At 43.1% G+C, this 19,019-nt stretch overlaps 1 protein-coding gene across 1 annotated transcript in view; it reads left to right on the top strand.

The window, feature by feature from the left end:
• The window catches only part of PAG3 (pregnancy-associated glycoprotein 3), a 928,325-nt gene extending 918,926 nt beyond the window's left edge, over window positions 1-9,399 (top strand). Inside the window, 1 exon segment of the mRNA NM_001009792.2 lies at window positions 9,232-9,399. Coding sequence (NP_001009792.1) covers window positions 9,232-9,381 — 150 coding nt within the window. The 3' untranslated portion in view covers window positions 9,382-9,399.
• Window positions 9,400-19,019: the final 9,620 nt, after the last annotated feature.

The following is a 19,019-nucleotide window of genomic DNA, read 5'->3' as shown; positions in this document are numbered from 1 at the left end:
CCTTTCTCGGATTTTGCTTTTCATCTGATTATTCTTCTAACCATCAGGTTTAGAATGGAAAGGAATATTACTGTAAGATTCTTCAAGTTCAACACTGACTTATTGATAAGTAACTTGCTATAGGAACTGTGGATCCCAAGATCTTGGTGTAGATTAGTGTTGCACAACACTTGGGGTCTAGTCATGTCATGACCTGTTGAAAATGCAGCTCCTTGCAACTGTTCAGTGCACAGTCAATGCAGATGTTGATCTGGTCCTGTGGAATAGCACTTTTCTGCATTTTGTTCAACATGTCTTCCCTGTCTATTTCAGTGTGTATATGCCTATATCTGCATCTCTGTATCACTGTCATTTATCTCTCCATCTCTTTGGAAGTCACTGGGTGTGTACTTCTCTATGTGTTGTTTGCTTTTTTTTTTTTTTCACTGAAAACAAATATTATATTTAAGGATACAAATATTTTCCATATTAACTCTAGATTTTTCAGCTCGTTACAAAGTATTTTCTCTTATTCATGGAATAGGCAAAATGTAAATGTCTTTAAAAATAATATGAGAAAGATTCTAAAGATGATAATAAAATATTCTTATGTTTCCTCCAGTACAAAGATATTTTTACTGATAAAAATGGTGATTTACCATAAGATGATTTTCAGTCTTTGTTAACTTATAGAATAAATGATGTGGCTTTTAGAGTCTTGCAGTCTTTCATTTATCAATCCAAGAAGCTAATGAAAGTTTGCCTAAACTTTCCCATATTAAAAGTGTTGTTTGCTTTTAATTTTTCATTTGACTCATCCTTCCTTCTCAAGCCTCTGAATTTCCCTTACTTGTTCCCTATATTTGGACTCTTCTTTCAACTCTCTCTTCTCATTCAACTTGGAGAAAGATACACTGTTTTATATCTGACAAGCAGTGTGACCATAGCCAACTCAGAAACCTCTTGCATTTCAAATTTCTCCCTTGTAAAAGAGAATGAGTCCCCTTTCTACCTCCTTCCTTGAGGTTCTTTGTGAATGAATGAGTGGGATGGCAACAACAATGCTAACGGCTGTCATTGTTGAGACTTCCTATTTATCAGGTACCTTATATCCATCACTTCGCATAGCCCCAAGATATTCTATTTGGAGGGTTTGTATTGTTACATTCCACCATTTTGCCGAAGGGGAGACTGAGACACCACCTGGTCATATGGCTTACCCAAGATGGCAGAAAAGAACCTGTATTCAAATCTATGTCTTTGCCATGGTATATGCATAATATTCTGATAATAATGTGCCTCATAAAAATGATTAGAAAACACACAGGGCCATTACAATGACAGTTATATCTTAACACTGACAGCTAATTGTAGCATCTTCTTTGTTTTCTTTGTCAAACACTTGGTGAAAGAATACCTCTAAGGAGAGTGAAGACCATGAGAAAAACACTCAGTGGTAAAAACATGCTGAACGATGTCTTGAAGGAGCATCCTTACAGACTGCCCCAGATTTCTTTTCGTGGCTCAAATCTAATTATTCACCCACTGAGAAACATCAGAGATGTGAGTATTTTGGGATGATGGTGCTCCACAGTGCTTCCTGGTGCTCTAGCTTAGCATGGGGCTCATCTGGGGGTGCCAGGTGGGATGTTAGGGTTGGGATTCCTGCAGAAGGCCGAGACACTGGAAAACAGGAACCCCACCTAGAGATAAGGCACTCTCATCCTCAACTGTTGGTCTTGGTGCCTGGGCCTGGCCATTACCAGGTGGCAGGTAAATATCCATTTCTGTGTCAAACGTGTCATTAGTTTGAGAGTGATTGTTCCTTCTGAAATAAGTGAGCACCTCAGTTACAGATGAAGAGTGAACTATCATTGATCAAGAGGTAGAACCAAATGCAAAGCAACTGTGAATCCCCAGGTAGAGGAATTCGGTTTCCACAGATGCAAGAACAACAGCACGAAAAAGTTACTGAACCTGTATTCCATGTATGGCCATAAGAATCTAACAAAGTGCTTACTCTTTCTAGATTAGAAAAGGGCTTATTTTGTCTTCAAAAATGCCCATGCCAGCCTGAGAGATAGGCAAAGAGTAAATACATGTCAAATGAAAGGGTCACCTGTGTGGTGTTGATTGGATGTGGTCTGAGTTTAGAGGGAGTAGCTGGAGTTGATCAAGAAGGACCTCCTGGAAAAGGGATTGCTAAGGCTTGGTTTGAAGAGACTACAGAGCTTCTCAAATGAAGGCACCAGGACTTCCCTGGGTGTCCAGTGGTCCTGGAGGCCCAGTGGTTATGCCTCTGGTCTTCTCATGCAGGAGGTACCACTTCAACGCCTGTTCATAGAGTCAATATCTTGCTTACAATGTAGCACAGGAAAAATATATCAAATGTAGATACCTCTGTGACCAAAGTCTGTGAACTGCACGATGGTTAGAAAGTGGTCTCAAGAGATATGTGACACCCAGAGGGAGGCATCAGTGTGGGAATAGAGGGTAATCAATCTGCATTAACCCACTCCCTCCTTCTCTATGTAGACATTCTACGTGGGTAACATCACCATTGGAACACCCCCTCAGGAATTCCAGGTTCTCTTTGACACAGGCTCATCTGTTTTGTGGGTGCCCTCTGTCCTTTGCAACAGCTCAACCTGTTGTGAGTACAGACACTCCCTACGCGGATGATCTTTCACTTGCCCTGCTGCCCTATTTCCACCCTTGGCACCTGATGACACTCATCTCTTGTGTCTGCAGCTATACACGTTAGGTTCAGACATCTTCAGTCTTCCACCTTCCGGACAACGAATAAGACATTCTGGATCACCTATGGAGCTGGGACAATGAAAGGAGTTGTTGCTCATGACACAGTTCGGGTAACAGAGTAACAAATGCTGAGTCAGGACTAGATATGAGGAGACCACTGCTTGCAAAACAGATGCAAGACCATATGGCAGGACCCTTCTTATCCTAACTCCCATAGATATTGGCCATCTTATCAACAGGATCTTGTCTCTGAGGTGGTAGTGCCCGTGGTGACACACAAGCAAACAGATTAGCTAACCCAGAGTGTGGCTTGAGGTGTTGACTTGCAGCTCCTCTGCCCATGAGCAGTTCAAGGTTCATTTCTCTCAGAGTGAAAAGGGATAAAAGCACCCACTTTTATATTAACAGACTCTTCCAGCCACTTTCCACTTAATTCTGCAACAACTTCACAAAGCAGTTACTCTGATTAGCTCATGAGACATATGAGGAAACTGAGGTCCAGACAGCAAGGGCCTTGCTGAGAGCACACATGTGATAAAAGGTGGAGTTAGGCTGGCTTTTCAGGACTGAGGTTGCTGTGGGGTGTTTGGGGACAGGATAAAACTGATCTGGGGACCTTGGGGGGCAGTCAAGGCCTTCAGGTATCCAGAGAGGGAAACTGGAGGCCTGAGAAGTCAAGGGGCCTGATAAATGAGTTCTCACTCTAGAGGACCCTTGAGAGTCTAATAAATCTATGGCTTGCCTCCCCCAAAGTACTTGAGTAGTTCCCTCCTCCCTCATACACACTGACAGAAATATACACATATCCCCAAAAGTAATTCCCCAGACAATAATTTCATAGAACCCTGCAAGCAAGATTGTGTTTTTGTCTTCTGTCTTCCTGGACAGATGCAGAATCCACAGTACCTTACAGAGAATTCAGTCCATTCCTGTCATTAAGTCACAGTGATGCCAAAGAGAAGGCTACCTTGCTCTCAATTGTTTATCCATAAGGTGGCACCAATGGGACCTGGCCTGACTCTTGGTTGCCCCACCTGGACAGAAGCCACGGGGCAAATTTGACTCACTCAGGTGGTGTTTTTCAGAGGGGCAGATGTTTTAAAATTCACAGCCTCTCTCAAATGGAACCCAAATTCCCCTTTTACTTTGCTCTAACCATCTCTGGGCAACCAAAGACAGAGCCCAGCCTCAATTCTTCTCTAAGGATCTAATGGCAATGCACCCCAGCCCAGTCCTAGCCCCATTTCATGTATCTATAAGTGGGAACACTCTTCTCTCCCACAGATTGGGGACCTTGTAAGTATTGACCAGCCGTTTGGTCTAAGCATGGCAGAATACGGGTTTCATGGCAGAAGATTTGATGGCGTCTTGGGCTTGAACTACCCCAGACAATCCTGCTGTAGACCAACTCCCATCTTTGACAAGCTGAAAAATCAAGGTGCCATTTCTGAGCCTGTTTTTGCCTTCTACTTGAGCAAGTAAGTCTGAGATGGACAATTCCTTTCTCCAGATTAGCTGTAAGATGCTTTCAGTTGCACAAAAATTATAGAACACTTGATAAAGAAGTATCCAGAGAGTAATATAACCAAGGATAACTATGGCCCCAGGTCCCTATCTGGTTTCACCACTGGCTTTTATAAATAAAATTTTATTGGAACACAACCCTACTCCTGGGCTCAAGACCAGTAACTTGGTCTAGGGGGTGAGTCATGAGGGAGGAAAAAGGAAGGCAACAGGAAACAAGTTGGAGGAAAAAGCATTATGATTTGCTTATGAATTTGATAAGGAAGGAAGGAGAAGAAGGATTCTGGATATCTTTCCTTCCTCATTAGCATTTAAAAGAGAGCCCAGTACCAGCTACCCAATTTGTGGAGCCACTGAGAAATGAAAGTATGGGACAAAAAAATGTGGGACCCCTTGTTCAAGAAATATTAGGCATTTCAAAACAGGGCGAGCAGAGGTGGGGTCCCTTCTGAGTGTGGGGCCCTTTGGACATTGTAGGCCACAGGCCATTGGAGCCAATTCTGGGTGACCTGAACCCATACCCTTAGAACTCCCAGGCCTTAACTTTCATGAAAAATGACAAGGTGGACACGGGGAAAGCCAAAACACTTCAGCACCCTGTCGTCTGAGGGTGTCTGAGCACTCAGGTCGCTGGAGGTCCAGGGCATCTTTCAAAGACATAGTGGGTGGAGCTCAGACAAGTGATTCAGCTTCTAACCTCCTCTGTGCCACTCATGAGACAGTAACAGACCTCAGTCTGGATCTCTATCTCTCCTGGACTTGGTTTCTGCATCTGTACATGGGGACCTCATTAGGGCCTTGATGGGTGGACCAGCACAGCTTTCAGACAGTGCTGTTGTTACTGTCCTCCAAGGATCCCCCAACTCACTTCTCTCTACAGAGACGAGCAGGAGGGCAGTGTGGTGATGTTTGGTGGGGTGGACCACCGCTACTACAAGGGAGAGCTCAACTGGGTACCATTGGTCAAAGCGGATGACTGGACTATACAAGTAGACCGGTAAGCCTCTCCCTCTGAGGGTCACCCCAAGTGATGCTCTCACTACTGTACATGGACACAGGCAGACACACACAAATACAGTCTCAGACACAGTCACACAGACATATACACCACCCACAATGACACAGACAGACACACAGACCCTTGGAAACACACAAGCAGACACATATTAACATACACAGAGACACATAAACACACGCACAGCTAGTCAGAGACACACAAGAACTCACAGAGACACATACAAACACACATACAGACAAACACACAAGCACATAGATACACAAACAACTCATGGGTTCATAATCCCCAGGCCTTCTGAGCAAGGTTCTGCCTAGGGTCCTAAAAGAGTTCAGAGAGGTCTGTGCAGCTGGGAGAGGGCTGCACCCATTGCCCTTTGAGGTGGGGATCATGGTTAGAGGACTATATAGTGTAGTGAACAGAGGATCAGGGAGAGTTTCACCAGCCTGGACAGAGTTATGATAAGATGACCAACTGTCCAGGGCTACCTAGTACATAGGAAGTTCTCAGTACAGATAAATGTCTGTTTAAAAACAGGGACAGTCCTGAGAAAATGGGGAAAACTGGTCTTAGGGAGCAGCTACCCAGCAGTAGAGAGAGGCTGGCCGCAGTCTTAAGACCTGAAAGCAACTAATAAAAAAGGCACCCCATGTTCATGGGCACACAGTGGGGCAGTGGCTATAACAGAAAATCAGGAAGGTGGGATCGAGGAGTGACCTGAGGACAAGAAGCTTAATTGACAGGATTCTGTGGGATACCCTCAGACAAAAGCTCACCTGCCCTTTGGAGTCTGTGTGGGCTAGTCATGTATTTCCTGGCCAGGGTCTCAGGGTCTGAGCTGGTTGTAGGAGCAGTGTTGGGAGACACCCTCTCCCAGAGGAGTCCCTCTCTCCCCCTACTATAAGAATCTGCCTCCCCTGCGAATCTCCATCTTCACTCTGTGTGCGACCTGTTATTTGTTCCCCATCAGATACAGCTCTCTGGATTTTTCTTATTTTTTTCTCTGTTCATTCACTCTTTGAACAGACAAGCACTGGGCATCCACTGTGTGCCAGGCACTTTAGGGAGGCAAGGAGAATAAAACTCGCCCTCACATCTAAGAAGGCAGATGTACATGAAGTGACTCGCCCAGATAGTGAATTGTGACTTTGGTACATGCTAGACATGAGGAGGAGAAGGCAATGGAAACCCACTAAAGTACTTTGCCTGGAAAATCCCAGGGACAGGAGAGCCTGGTGGGCTGGTCTCTATGAGGTCTGACAGAGTTGGGCACGACTGAAGTGAGTTAGCAGCAGCCCAGCAGCAGCAGTCATGAGGAAGGGTCTACAGAGAGTGACCAAGACAGGAGACTGATAAACACCAGGGGAAAGACTTCCCAAAAACAATACAATTAAGCTAGAATCTGGAAGATGAGAAGAAATATACTAGTCAAAGGGGAGTGGAGTCTTCTAGGAAGGAAGACCAGTTTGTGTCAAGGTACAAAAGATCCTGGTGTATTCAAGTCCTGCATTTGAGGATGTCAGGAAAGGTGCTGTGTCAACAGGAAAGGAAAAGAGGGCAAGAAATGAAGGGCTGTTTAGGAGACAGTCGGGAAGGGGGCACCTCTGGGGAGACTCAGAGTGACCTTGATGCCCGCTTTCTTCTATTGTCTCTCAGCATTTCCATGAGAAGAGAGGTTATTGCTTGTTCTGATGGCTGTGATGCCCTTTTGGACACTGGGGCATCATTTATCCATGGCCCAGGAAGACTGATCGATGACATACAAAAGCTCATTGGCTCCGAGCCACGAGATTTCAAGGTGAAGGGTAATGCCCCAGGGTCACTCCCAGTCTCCACACACAACAGGGATTTCCATACTTAATGTCTCACCCTCTCTCTCTAACAGCACTACATTTCATGTTCTGCGGTCAATACTCTGCCCTCTATTATCTTCACCATCAATGGCATCAACTACCCAGTGCCAGCTCAAGCCTACATCCTCAAGGTGAGGGGACAATACTGAGGGTTGGTTCTCAAACTGGAGGTTACAGGAACCCTTGGGCTGCTGCTGGGAGGAGGGCGCCCTCTGTAGGCCATGTCATACCATTGCAGAATTTGCTGAGCCCTGTGGCTGAGCCAGTGCCTCCCACAAAACCAATCACTTGAAAGTAAAGGGCAGTATGGGACTGCCGGGAGCCAGTGTGAGGAACTCCGCCCATAGCAAAGGTCATGAGTAGGGAGGCTTCGGCATACGCAAAGGTGGGATTGAACCTCAGGAAACCCCCTGTTCCCGAGCATCTACCCCCAAAACCAGAGTCTACCTACTTTACTGTTTCATGCTCTCACCTTCACCTCTGACTTTATGGGGGGGGGAGGAGGGGGGGGCTGTTCCATACCGGTTCTCTCGAAGAAGGAGTAAACTTGCAGCTCCAGTCAATAAAAATTTCTGGGCATGACAAGGGTGTCTCAGGTCAAACCTCTACACTGATTTTCCATATGGCTTGGTGGGAGTTAGGGAGTGGGGAACACTAAGGTCCTCAGTCCCCAAAGAGCTTCAATTCAATCTGAACCCTTAGGTGCATGAACATAAAATTCAGCTCTAGCAGTCCCTAAAATAGGCCATGGTACAAGGAGAATGGCTGGGGACAGTCCAAGTGTGAAATCCCTGCAAAAGTTAACAGTCTGCCTTACCTTCTCAAGATTTTTCTGGTTTGAATGATAAATTACATGATCAGCCTAGTCCTCGCCTGCATCTTCCCCTTGCTCTGAAGAGGTGCCTTCTTTGTCAGTTGGGATACCAAACCAAGTGGGGAGGTTGTATAATAAGGTGTATAAAGGGCGCACAGTGACTGCTCAGCCCCGGCACAGGGTGAAGACTCCATGTCAGCTCCCTGCGAGAGCTCAGAGCAGGCTGATGGGCTCAAAGAAGACTTTGAGGAAGAGAGGGAATTTCAGGAATTCTAAAACGACAAACTAATTGAGCCATATGGAGGGTTGCTTGGTTCTAGGCAAAAGTGCACTGGTTTTTATGCAAATGTCATCTCAAGGTGCTCTGCACTAAGTCACTGGGGACTTACTAGGGCTGATGAGGGCTACGGACTGACTAGCAGGGATGGGGAACCAGAGTACCTTACCCATCCAAGCCTGGAGTGGCCAAAGAGGGTGAGGGTGGGCTGAAGGAGGCTTCTTAGTGTTCCTGAGTTAAGTGTTCAAGAACGTGTTGCAGGCACTGCTCTATTTAAGATGGATAACCTACATTGAGTTACTTTGTAGCACAAGGAACTCCACTCAGTTATATGACAGCCTGGATGGGAGAGGTGTCTTTGGGACCAGGATAACCGGAAACATACAGTTGAGTCCCTTTACTATCCACCTGAAACTCAGAATATTGTTAATCAGCTATATTCCAATGCAAAATAAAGGGTTTTTTTTCCAATAAAATACAGATTGTGGGGATGCAGGAGGAGAACCAGCATTCTCTGCAGAGAAAACAAAAAGCAGGAGTCAGAAGGAAAGAAACAGGGAGTGAGGGGAACTATGGACACACTTGTTCTTTTCTAAATAATTATATTTAAGTTTGGCATATCTTCAGTGTTGCATTGTTTTGCTGCACAAAAATGTGACACAGTTATACACATAAAAAATCTTTTATTCTTATTCTTTTCCATGTGGTTTATCACTCTTCGTTGTATATAGTTCCTGACGCTCTACAATAGGACTTTTTTTTTTTTTTTTACACATTCCTCTGTTTCCCAGCCTCCCAGTCCTACACTCACCACACCCTTCCACATGACAACCTGATATCTTGGAGCTTTTTGGTTTTCGATGAACTCTCATATCCCCTGCTGTTGAAAAAACCCCTTGATATTTACCAAAAGAGGGGAAAAAAACAAACAAATAATTTCGCTGGGTCTGGATATTGGGGGGACTCACTGGTAAGGGCTCATGCTGACTGGTGTCTCTGACTTCTCCAGGGTTCTACAGGCCACTGCTATACCGCCTTTAGAGCGAAAAGAGTGAGGACATCTACAGAGTCCTGGGTCCTGGGTGACGTCTTCCTGAGGCTGTATTTCTCAGTCTTTGATCGAGGAAATGACAGGATTGGACTGGCACCGGCAATGTAAATGCTTGGAGTGGTTCAGGAATCAGTAAGGCTGTTCCTAACACACACTCAATCACACTTTGGGCACTCCTGCCCAGGATGCTGGTGAACTATATTTGGTTTTCTGTACACCCTATTCTCAGTAATAATAAAGGGTTTCACTCTTAATGGTGCTGAAACAAACATTGCCTCTGTTTGTGTCTGGGTGTGAAGGATCTAGAGCCAAGTCTGAATCAAAATTGAGAGGAGCCCTACTCCAACTGGCTTCAAGGAAAGGGGAGACTCATTGAAATGATTCTGGGAATCCAGGATACAAGAATCAGAGCAATACAAAGATCTCAGTGACTGGAACCAAGAGATCAGAAGTCATCAATTCTCTTTCACCCTCGCTATTTCCCTTCAGTCTGCTTTGATGGTCTTAGCCTGGCAACATTTTTCCTTAAGGCTTCTACACCTAGTGAGGGAGTTCAAGCTACCTACCCTAAGGCTTTAAATCCTGAAGGCATCTCCTAGTAGGGAAAAAGGATTGCAGACATCAGAGTTCAAGAGCGTTCTCTAAATGACCCATCTCAGTTCACATGTACAGCTCCAGATCAGCCATCTGGCAGGGACATGGTGTCTTATGACTGGCTTGACATGGTCTTTGGCCCTGACTCAGCAGCACACGTGAGTTTCCTCCAGAACTACATGACTGAAACTGGGGAGAGGCAGCCCCAAGGATAGCAACTGGCAGATGGTCTAGGCCATGGAAGAGTTTGTGACGACCCACAAACTCCACCACTTGCTCATTCGGAGGAATTATAAGGGGTAAAGAAATAGACTCTCTTTGTCCCATCTCAGAGGAACTTATCATTGGGCTTCTCCTCCAGGGGATTTTGGGTGAGGTGCTTCACGGAGAGCTGGTTCCCCCTTTTTCCCACACCCCAGGCACCAGCTGTCTGCCACATATGCCTGCTCTATCCTTTCTAGTCCTACATAGAAAGTGGTGGTCCCAGTGGATCCCTGAGCCATCTCCCTCCTCCAGGGCCCAGAATGCCCCTTCCTTGGCCTCCAATGCTGTTGGGGAGAATGCAATGCATGTATCAGGGAACCCAGGGTACACAGAGCCTTCAGCCTTTCTGAGCTTCCTCCAGGGGTGGAGCTACAGAGTATTTGCTTGGAGCTGCCATGGTTAGGCTCTTTTGCAGTGGCAGAATCCATTCCTTCCACCTGGAGGCCCTCAGTAGATGCTTCAGCTGAGTCAGCAGGCGTCATAAGTTGATTTCCTTTCAGATTGACTGGTTTGATCTCCTTGTTTTATAAGGGACTCTCAAGAATCTTCTCAAGCACCACAGTTCAAAAGCTCAATTCTTTGGCATTCACCCTTTCTTATGCTCCAGATCGCTCATCTGTACATGATTACTGGAAATATCATAGCTTTGACGCTACAGACCTCTGTATCAAAGTAAGGCTCTGCTTTAAAATACACTGTGCAGGTTTTTCGTAGCCTCTCTTCCTTCCAAGAAGCAAGTGTCTTTTACTTTTGGGCTGTAGTCAAGGTCCATTGTGGTTTTGGAGCCCAGGAAAATAAAATCTGCCACTGTTTCCACATTTCCCTCATCTATATGCCATGAAGTGGTGGGACTGGATGCCATGAATGTTGAGTATAATTTTGAGAAGAGTTTTTTGAATGTTGAGTTTTAAGCCAGTTTTTGCATCTCCTCTCCTCATCAAAAGGCACTTTAGTTCTTCTTTGCTTTCTGCCATTAGGGCAGTGTTATCTTCATATCTGTGGATGTTGATATTTCTCCCATCAATCTTTATTCCAGCTTGGGATTTATGCAGTCCAGCATATCAAATGATGTATCCTACATAGAAGTTAAATAACCAGAGTGAGAATGTACACCTTGTCACGCTTCTTTCCCAGTTTTAAATCTTTCAATTGTTCCATGTCTGATTCTAACTGCCGCTTTTTGAGCTACATACAGACTTTTCAGGAGACGGGTAAGGTGATCTGGTACTCCCATTTCCTTAAGAATTTTCCACAGTTTATGGTGGTCCTTTATGTAAAAGACTTTAGCATAATCAGTGAAGCAGACAGAAATGTTTACTAGGATTCCCTTGCTTTCTCTATGGTCCAATGGATATTACCAATCTGATATCTTGTTCCTCAAATCAGTTTGTACATCTGGAAGTTCTCAGTTCATGTAGTGTTGAAGCTTAGCTTGAAGGAGTTTGAGCATTACTTTGCTAGCAAATGAGATGAGTGCAATTGCATGATAGGTTGAACATTCATTGGAATTGCCTTTCTTTTGGATTGGAAAGAAAATTGACCTTTCCCAGCACTGCGGCCACTGCTGAGTTTTCCAAATTTGCTGACATATTGCATGCAGCATTTTAAAGCCACATTCTTTAGGATTTTTAAATAGCTCAGCTGGAATTCCATTACCTCTCCTATCATTGTTTGTAGTGATGCTTCCTAAGGCCCACTTGACTTCATACTCCAGTATATCTGGCTTTACATGAGTGACCCAAGCATGATCACTATCCCGGTCTTTATGACCGTTTTTGTACAGTTCTTCAGTGCATTCTTGCCACCTCTTCTTAATCTCATCTGCTTCTGTTAGGTCTCTGACTTTTCTAACCTTTATTGTGCCCATCCTTCCATGAAGTGTTCCTCTGGTAGCTCCAAATTTCCTGAAGTAATCTATACTCTTTACATTTCTATTATTTTCCTCTAATTCTTACAGTGTTCACTTATGAAAACTTTCTTATATCCCCTTGCTATTCTCTGGAAGTCTGCATTCCATTCAGTATATCTTTCCCTTTCTCCTTTGCCTTTCACTTCTCTTATTTTCTCAGCTGTTTTAAGGCCTCCTCGTGCAACCCCTTTTCCTTCTCCTATTTGTTTTTCTTGGGGATAGTTTTGGTGACCACCTCCCGTACAGTGTTATGAACCTCCATCCATAGATCTTCAGGCTTCCAGACCTAATCCCTTGAATCTATTTTTCATCTCCACTATAAAATCATAAGGGATTTGATTTAGGTCATAGGTGAATGTTCTACTGGTTTCCTTACATTCTTCAATTAAAGCCTGAGTACTGCTCGCTTCTGCCTAAGCATTGTTGCCAGATCACCACCCACCACTCCCAGTGGGTGTGAAGCAAAAACACACAATTTGAGGACTGTTACCCTGGGTTTGTGCTTGGATTTTCACGTGCTTAGCTGTGTGACCCTTATCAAGTCCCTTAACCTCAGTTTGCTCCTCTGGTCAATGGGCACGATGATGATAATTCCACCTCTAGATGCATGTGTGCCCGCTAAGAAGAGATGGCCCTGAGAGGGCTTCCTGGAATCCTGAGTCTGAAAAAGTATGAATTATTCTGCCACCTGGGAAGATGGAAATCTTCTGTTTAGAGATTATGGCTGCCATCCCCAAGGATAAATATTGATTAAAGGCAAATGACATCTATCTCTGAACATTACCCAGAACTCTGACTCAGCCGATGCTTCTGTTTCCTGGGCCCCAATAAGAGCTAATCATTACTGGCTCAGATTGCTCCCTTCCCAGTCAGGCTTACCAGTCAGCGTTTCCTTGTCAACTACTTCTAGCCTGAAATCACACTGCAAGGAGAGTTGTAAGGCTGTTGGTCTCTTTTCAGTTTCCCACATCTCCAGCGTAGCAACAAGTAGCTGTTATGGCTTCTTGTCATGGCAACAAGTATGGCAACATGTACAGTCAATCTCAGCCTGTTAAATGAAACTGTCCCCATTTGGCAACTCATGTTTAAATTACCTACAGTTACCTTAGAAAACTTCATATGCTTGCTGTGTAATGACCAAATATGTGTGGACTTGATCTAGTTTTCTTTCCCAAGTATGATTCCAACCATGCAATGAAGTAACCAGACATTTAGTCTTCTAACTACCCACAGGAATTGACAAAAGCAAACCACCCATCCATTTCTTGTTTGCCCCAAAACAACTTTGAAGTGATCTGCTGAAACAATGTGATACATTGGCATGTACACTCCAGAAGAGACACTTTTTCTGGATTCATTTTGCACCTAGTGCCTGATGTCTACCACAAAACTCTCCCTCCAGCAGCCGGCCACCTGGTTTATGAGGACTCAGCCAACTCCAGATCCCTTCGACATCCCTCAGTAAAATCTAGAGAACAAACAGTCTCTCCTGCAGAAAACAGTTTTTTGTTTTTTTTTTTAAGAAAACAATTTCTGGTAACATTCAAATCTTGTGCTCCTTGCCTTGGATTCAAGGACCTGCACCAGAGGATGGGATGCCTCCCCTTCCAACTAAACCTTTACACTCCAACCAGGACCAGAGCCTTCACTGGACCCCATGTCCTTATTGGTATCATTCAGTTGTTAAGCCATGTCTGACTTTTTGTGGTTACATGTTTGGCAACAAAACAGGCCTCCCTGTCTTTCACTATTTCATGTAGTTTCCTCAAACTAATGTCCTTTGAGTAGGTGATGCCATCTCATATTGTCATCTCTCTCTTTCTGCCCATGATATTTCCCAGCATCAGGGTCTCTTCCAATGAGCAGGGTCTTCATATCATTGCCCTAAGTGTTGGAGCTTCATCTTCATCATCAGTTCTTCCATTGAATGTTGCTGTACCACTTCATGTTTCCAATCACCTAACAATATTGAACACTGATAAAGTTTAATAGAAGTGGGATCTGGTCCTCTGGAAAATTCCAGCACTGCTCCCCTGCCTTTCTCTTACCATTCTCTCCACCTGGCATAGAATTGCTTCCCTACAGCTTCTTCAGCTTGAAATGGCCTGCGGACCAAAAATTGTCAGCTATCGAGGACTTGTTCATTCCTCCTTCCTTAAAGACTTCTGCCTGCTTCCTGATTGCCTTCTGTACATCAATTCAGTTCAGTCTCTCAGTCATGTCCACTCTTTGCTATATCATGGGGTGCAGCACGCCAGGCTTCCCTGTCCATCACCAACTCCCAGAGGTTGCTCAAACTCATGTTCATCAAGTTGATCATGCCAGCCAACAATTTAGTCTTCTGTCTTCCCCTTTGCCTCCTGCTTTTAATCTTTCCCAGCATCTGGGTCTTTTATAATGAGTCAGTTCTACCCATCAATTGGCCAAAATAATAGAGGTTCAGCTTTAGCATCAGTCCTTCCAATGAATATTCAGGACTGATTTCCTTTAAGATGGGCTGGTTGGATTTCCCTGCAGTCTAAGAGACTCTCAAGAGTCTTGGCCAGCACACAGTTCCAAAGCATCAATTCTTTGGTGCTCAGCTTTCTTTATGGTCCAACTCTCACATCTACTCATGACTTCTGGAAAAACCATAGTTTGACTCTACAAATCTTTGCTGGTAAAGTAATGTCTATGCTTTTTAGTATTCTGTCAAGGTTTTTCATACCTTTTCTTCCAAGGACCAAGTGTTGTTATTGTTGTTGTTTTCCCTACAGCTGCAGTCATTATCTGCAGTTAGTTTGGATCCCAGGGAAATAACCTCTATCACTGTGTTCATTGTTTCTCCATGTATTTGCCATGAAATAATGAAACTGGATGCAGTGATCTTCGTTTATTGATCTGTACGTACTTAATCAAGGTCATCCCCAATAAAATGAAATGCAAAAAGGCAAAATGGTTGTCCGAGGGTGCCTTAGAAATAACTTAGAAAAGAAGAGAAGCAAAAGGTAAAAGGGAAAAGAAACACATACCAACCTGAAGGCAGAGTTTCAAAGATAGCAAGAAGCTATTTTTAAAAAGCCTTCCTAAGTGATCAGTGCAAAGATATAGAGGAAAACAATAGAATGGGAAAGACCAGAGATCTGTTCAAGAAAATTAGAGGCAGGGAGGATCATTTCATGCAAAGATGGGCCAAATAAAAGACAGAAATGGTATGGACCTAAGAGAAGCAGAACATATTAAGAACAGGTTGAAAGAATATATAGAAGAACTATACAAAAAAGATATTAATGACCCAGATAACCACGATGGTGTGATCACTCACCTAGAGCTAGACATCCTGAAATGTGACGTCAAGAGGGCCGTAAGAAGCATCACTACAAGTAAAGCTAGTGGTTGTGATGGAATTGTAGTTGAGCTATTTCAAATCCTAAAAGATGATGCTGTTAAAGTGCTGCACTTAATACACTACCAAATTTAGAAAACTCAGCAGTGGCCACAGGTTGGAAAGGTTGTTTTCATTGTGATCCCAAAGAAAGGCGATTTCAAAGACTGTTCAACTACCACACACTTGCACTCATCTCACATGCTACCAAAGTAATTTCTCCAAGCAAGTCTTCAACAGTGCATGATCTGTGAAATCCCATATGTTCTAGCTGTACTTAGAAAAGGCAGAGGAACCAGAGATCAAATTGCCATCATCCACTGGATCACAGAAAAAGCAAGAGAATTCCAGATATATACCTACTTCTGCTTTATTGACCATATAAAAGCCTTTGACAGTGTGGATCACAACAAACTTTGGAAAACTTACTGAGATTGGCATACCAGACCATTGTGCCTGCCTTCTGAGAAATCTGTATGCAGGTTAAGAAGCAACAGTTAGAACTGAACATGGAACAGCAGACTGATTCCAAATCAGGAAAGGAATAAGTAAAGGCTGTATATCGTCACCCTGCTTATTTAAATTATATGCTGAGTACATCATGCGAAATGCCCAACTGGATGAAGCACAAGTTGGAATCACGGTTGGTGGGAGAAATATCAATAACCTCAGATATGCAGAAGACACCACTCTCATGGAAGAACATGAAGAGAAATTAAAGAGTCTCCTGTTGAAAGTGAAAAGGGAGAGTGAAACTTCTGGCTTAAATTCCACATTCAAAAAATGAATATCATGGCATTTCGTACCATCACTTCATGGCAAATAGATGGGGAAACAATGGAAACAGTGAGAGACTTTATTTTTAGGGGCTCCAAAATCACTGCAGGTGATGACAGCAGCCATGAAATTAAAAGATGCTTGCTTGTTTGAAGAAAAGTTATGACAAGCCTAGCCACATTTTTTAAAAGCAAAGACATTATTTTGCTGAAAAAGTTCAGTATAATCAAAGCTATTTTTCCAGTTTTCATGTATGGATGTGACAGTTGAGGCATAAAGAATGGTGAGTAATGAACTGAAGGTTTTAAACTGGGTGGTGGTGGTGTTAGACAAGTCTCTTGAGAGTCCCTTGGACTATACGGAGATCCAACAAGTCCATGCTAAAGGAAATCAATCCTGAATATTCATTGGAAAGACAGATGCTGAAGCTGAAATTCCAGTACTTTGGCCAACTGATATGAAGAACTTACTCATTAATAAAGACCCTATTACTGGGAAAGATTGAAGGCAGGAGGAGAAGAGGATGACAGAGGATGAGATGGTTGGATGGCATCACCAACTCGATGACATGAATTTGAGCAAGATCCAGGAGTTGGTGATGGACAGAGAAGCCTGGCGTGCTGCAGTCCATGGGGTTGCAAAGATTCAGGCATTACAGAGTCACTGAACTGAACTGAACATACCCCTTAACAAATGCTATTTGTAACTGTCAGGTTTCTCCAGCAAGACGGGTCTCCCCAAAGCCCCATATCCATAGTTAGTCTGCACCCATGCACGGAAGTCAGTGCCTAGCATTCACAAAGCATTCAGTGAGTTCTGATTGCAGGGGGACCTCTATTTTGCCAGACATAGAGGAGCAAAGGACACATTTATTCTCCTGTCTCAAACAACTTCAAAATAGAAGAGATAAATGAAGGAACACTTTTTTACATCCAATTCCTAGAACAATAATCTTTAGAGTCATGAAGCTGAAGAATAGTGAGTATGTTAAATAGAGACATGGAAAATAGGAATGAAAAGACTGTGGGAAAAAATTAATTGCCCATCACAGAGATTTGAAACAACTTTAAGACTACTGAAATATATGTAAATGGAATCCCACAGGAAATGAAAAGAGGAGAACAGAGAAAATAACTTCATAATTACTGGCTGAAAATTTTCCAAATACTATGAAAGCTTTAAACCCATTAACACAGAAGTTCAATTAACTCAAGGACTAGAAATAGGACAACTATTCAAAGGTGCATGATAATTCATTGTTTCAAACAGTCAACCAAAGAAATGTAACCAGAAGGAAAATCAGACACAGTAGAACCAAAAATGGGAAAGACAGAAGATTAGGCATAGGAAACAATGTTAGCCAGAGGACACTGTCATTACATCTTAAAATGCTTAGAGAAATATAATTGACTCAGAATTCAACACCCAAGAAAAATACATATCAAAAACAAGATAAAATACTTTCTCAGACATACAACAACTATGAGACTGCATCACCACCAACAACCAATGTAACAAGAAAATATTTTACTAGGCCTCAAAAGTGAGATCTCCATAATTTTAGCCATCTCATTCCTTCAAAAGACCTTGATAAGGACAAACAAATATTTAAGTAGAAATAGTCATTGTGTTTCTACCCACTTTGAGAAAGTATTGCTAACTCCTCAGTTCTGGATCTTTCAATACTTGTGGACTAGATGGAGAAGTGATGTGAACAGAAATAAACAAGGTGAGACAGGTAGGTCAGAATGTGAGGTAACAAAGATAAGATATTTAGAAGCTGAAAAATTGAGAGAGACTTGGGACCTGAGCTGGAAAAGCAGTTTTCAAACCACATTGGGTCATGTGGTGTGTATAATCCTCACTTCAGTCCTTAGAAGATCTCTACTGACCAGTCTGCCTTTTATTTCTGGAGCACAGTTCAGGTTCATCTAGCTGTTTCTCATTGCTGTTCCTTTCTCCTAGCTTCCACACTGTGCCCAGCAATTAAGCCTAATCCATTCAGAAAAGGTTTCTTCTTTTAGGCAGGTGATGCAAGTTACCTACAAAATGATCTATTCTCTGATTCTCTTTCAAAACTAAAAATAGTTCGTTAAATAGCCAAGAGCACAGTAGCTACAGGACTGCATTTCCTGCCCACCTGTGCTCTTAGTCATGACAGGTGACTGAGATGCATGGAGAATCTGTAAGAGGGATTTCTATAAAGACTGCTTTCAAGGAGCTGATTTAGCTGAGAGATGGGACTCTTCTCTTCCCTACTTTCTTCCTAACTATCGTCTGGATTTTAGTTGTGACGGCTGGAACTCCTGCAGTTGTATTGCACAATCATGTAACCTTGGAGATGGATACCACCCAAGCTCTGGCTGGCCCACCTCCACTTTTGTTTCAGTGGGAGAGAAAAATGAAGCTTATCTTGCTAAAATTATAGTTGTTTTAGTTTTTTGCAATGTGCATCCAAATTTAATCCTGATACTACTATGTGTTTAATATGATATAGCCTTATTATTTCATTGGGGTTAGTGAATATACTTATGTTTTATATTTGTCTATATTTTTGTTTTATAAATTGATTCATCAACCATTATACCTAAATTGTATAAATGCAAAATTACGATTAAAAGCATGTTTTCTTTTAGATTTTGAATTTTTATACTTTCTTATCTTCTTTACATTCTTGTTTTCTCCATATTTGTACAGCCTGGTCCATGTCCTCTCTTATAACTTGATCCATATCCATATCTGCAGGCTAAAACAGACTGAGAGCTGTGTGTGGAGAACCAAAAGAGAATGAATTACATAGACATGGATGAAGGATGGTGGCCCTTGTTACTCATCATG

This window comes from Ovis aries, unplaced genomic scaffold, assembly GCF_016772045.2.
Source record: "Ovis aries strain OAR_USU_Benz2616 breed Rambouillet unplaced genomic scaffold, ARS-UI_Ramb_v3.0 scaffold_87, whole genome shotgun sequence".
Lineage (NCBI taxonomy): Eukaryota > Metazoa > Chordata > Mammalia > Artiodactyla > Bovidae > Ovis > Ovis aries.
This window is presented reverse-complemented; position numbering and strand designations above follow the sequence as displayed.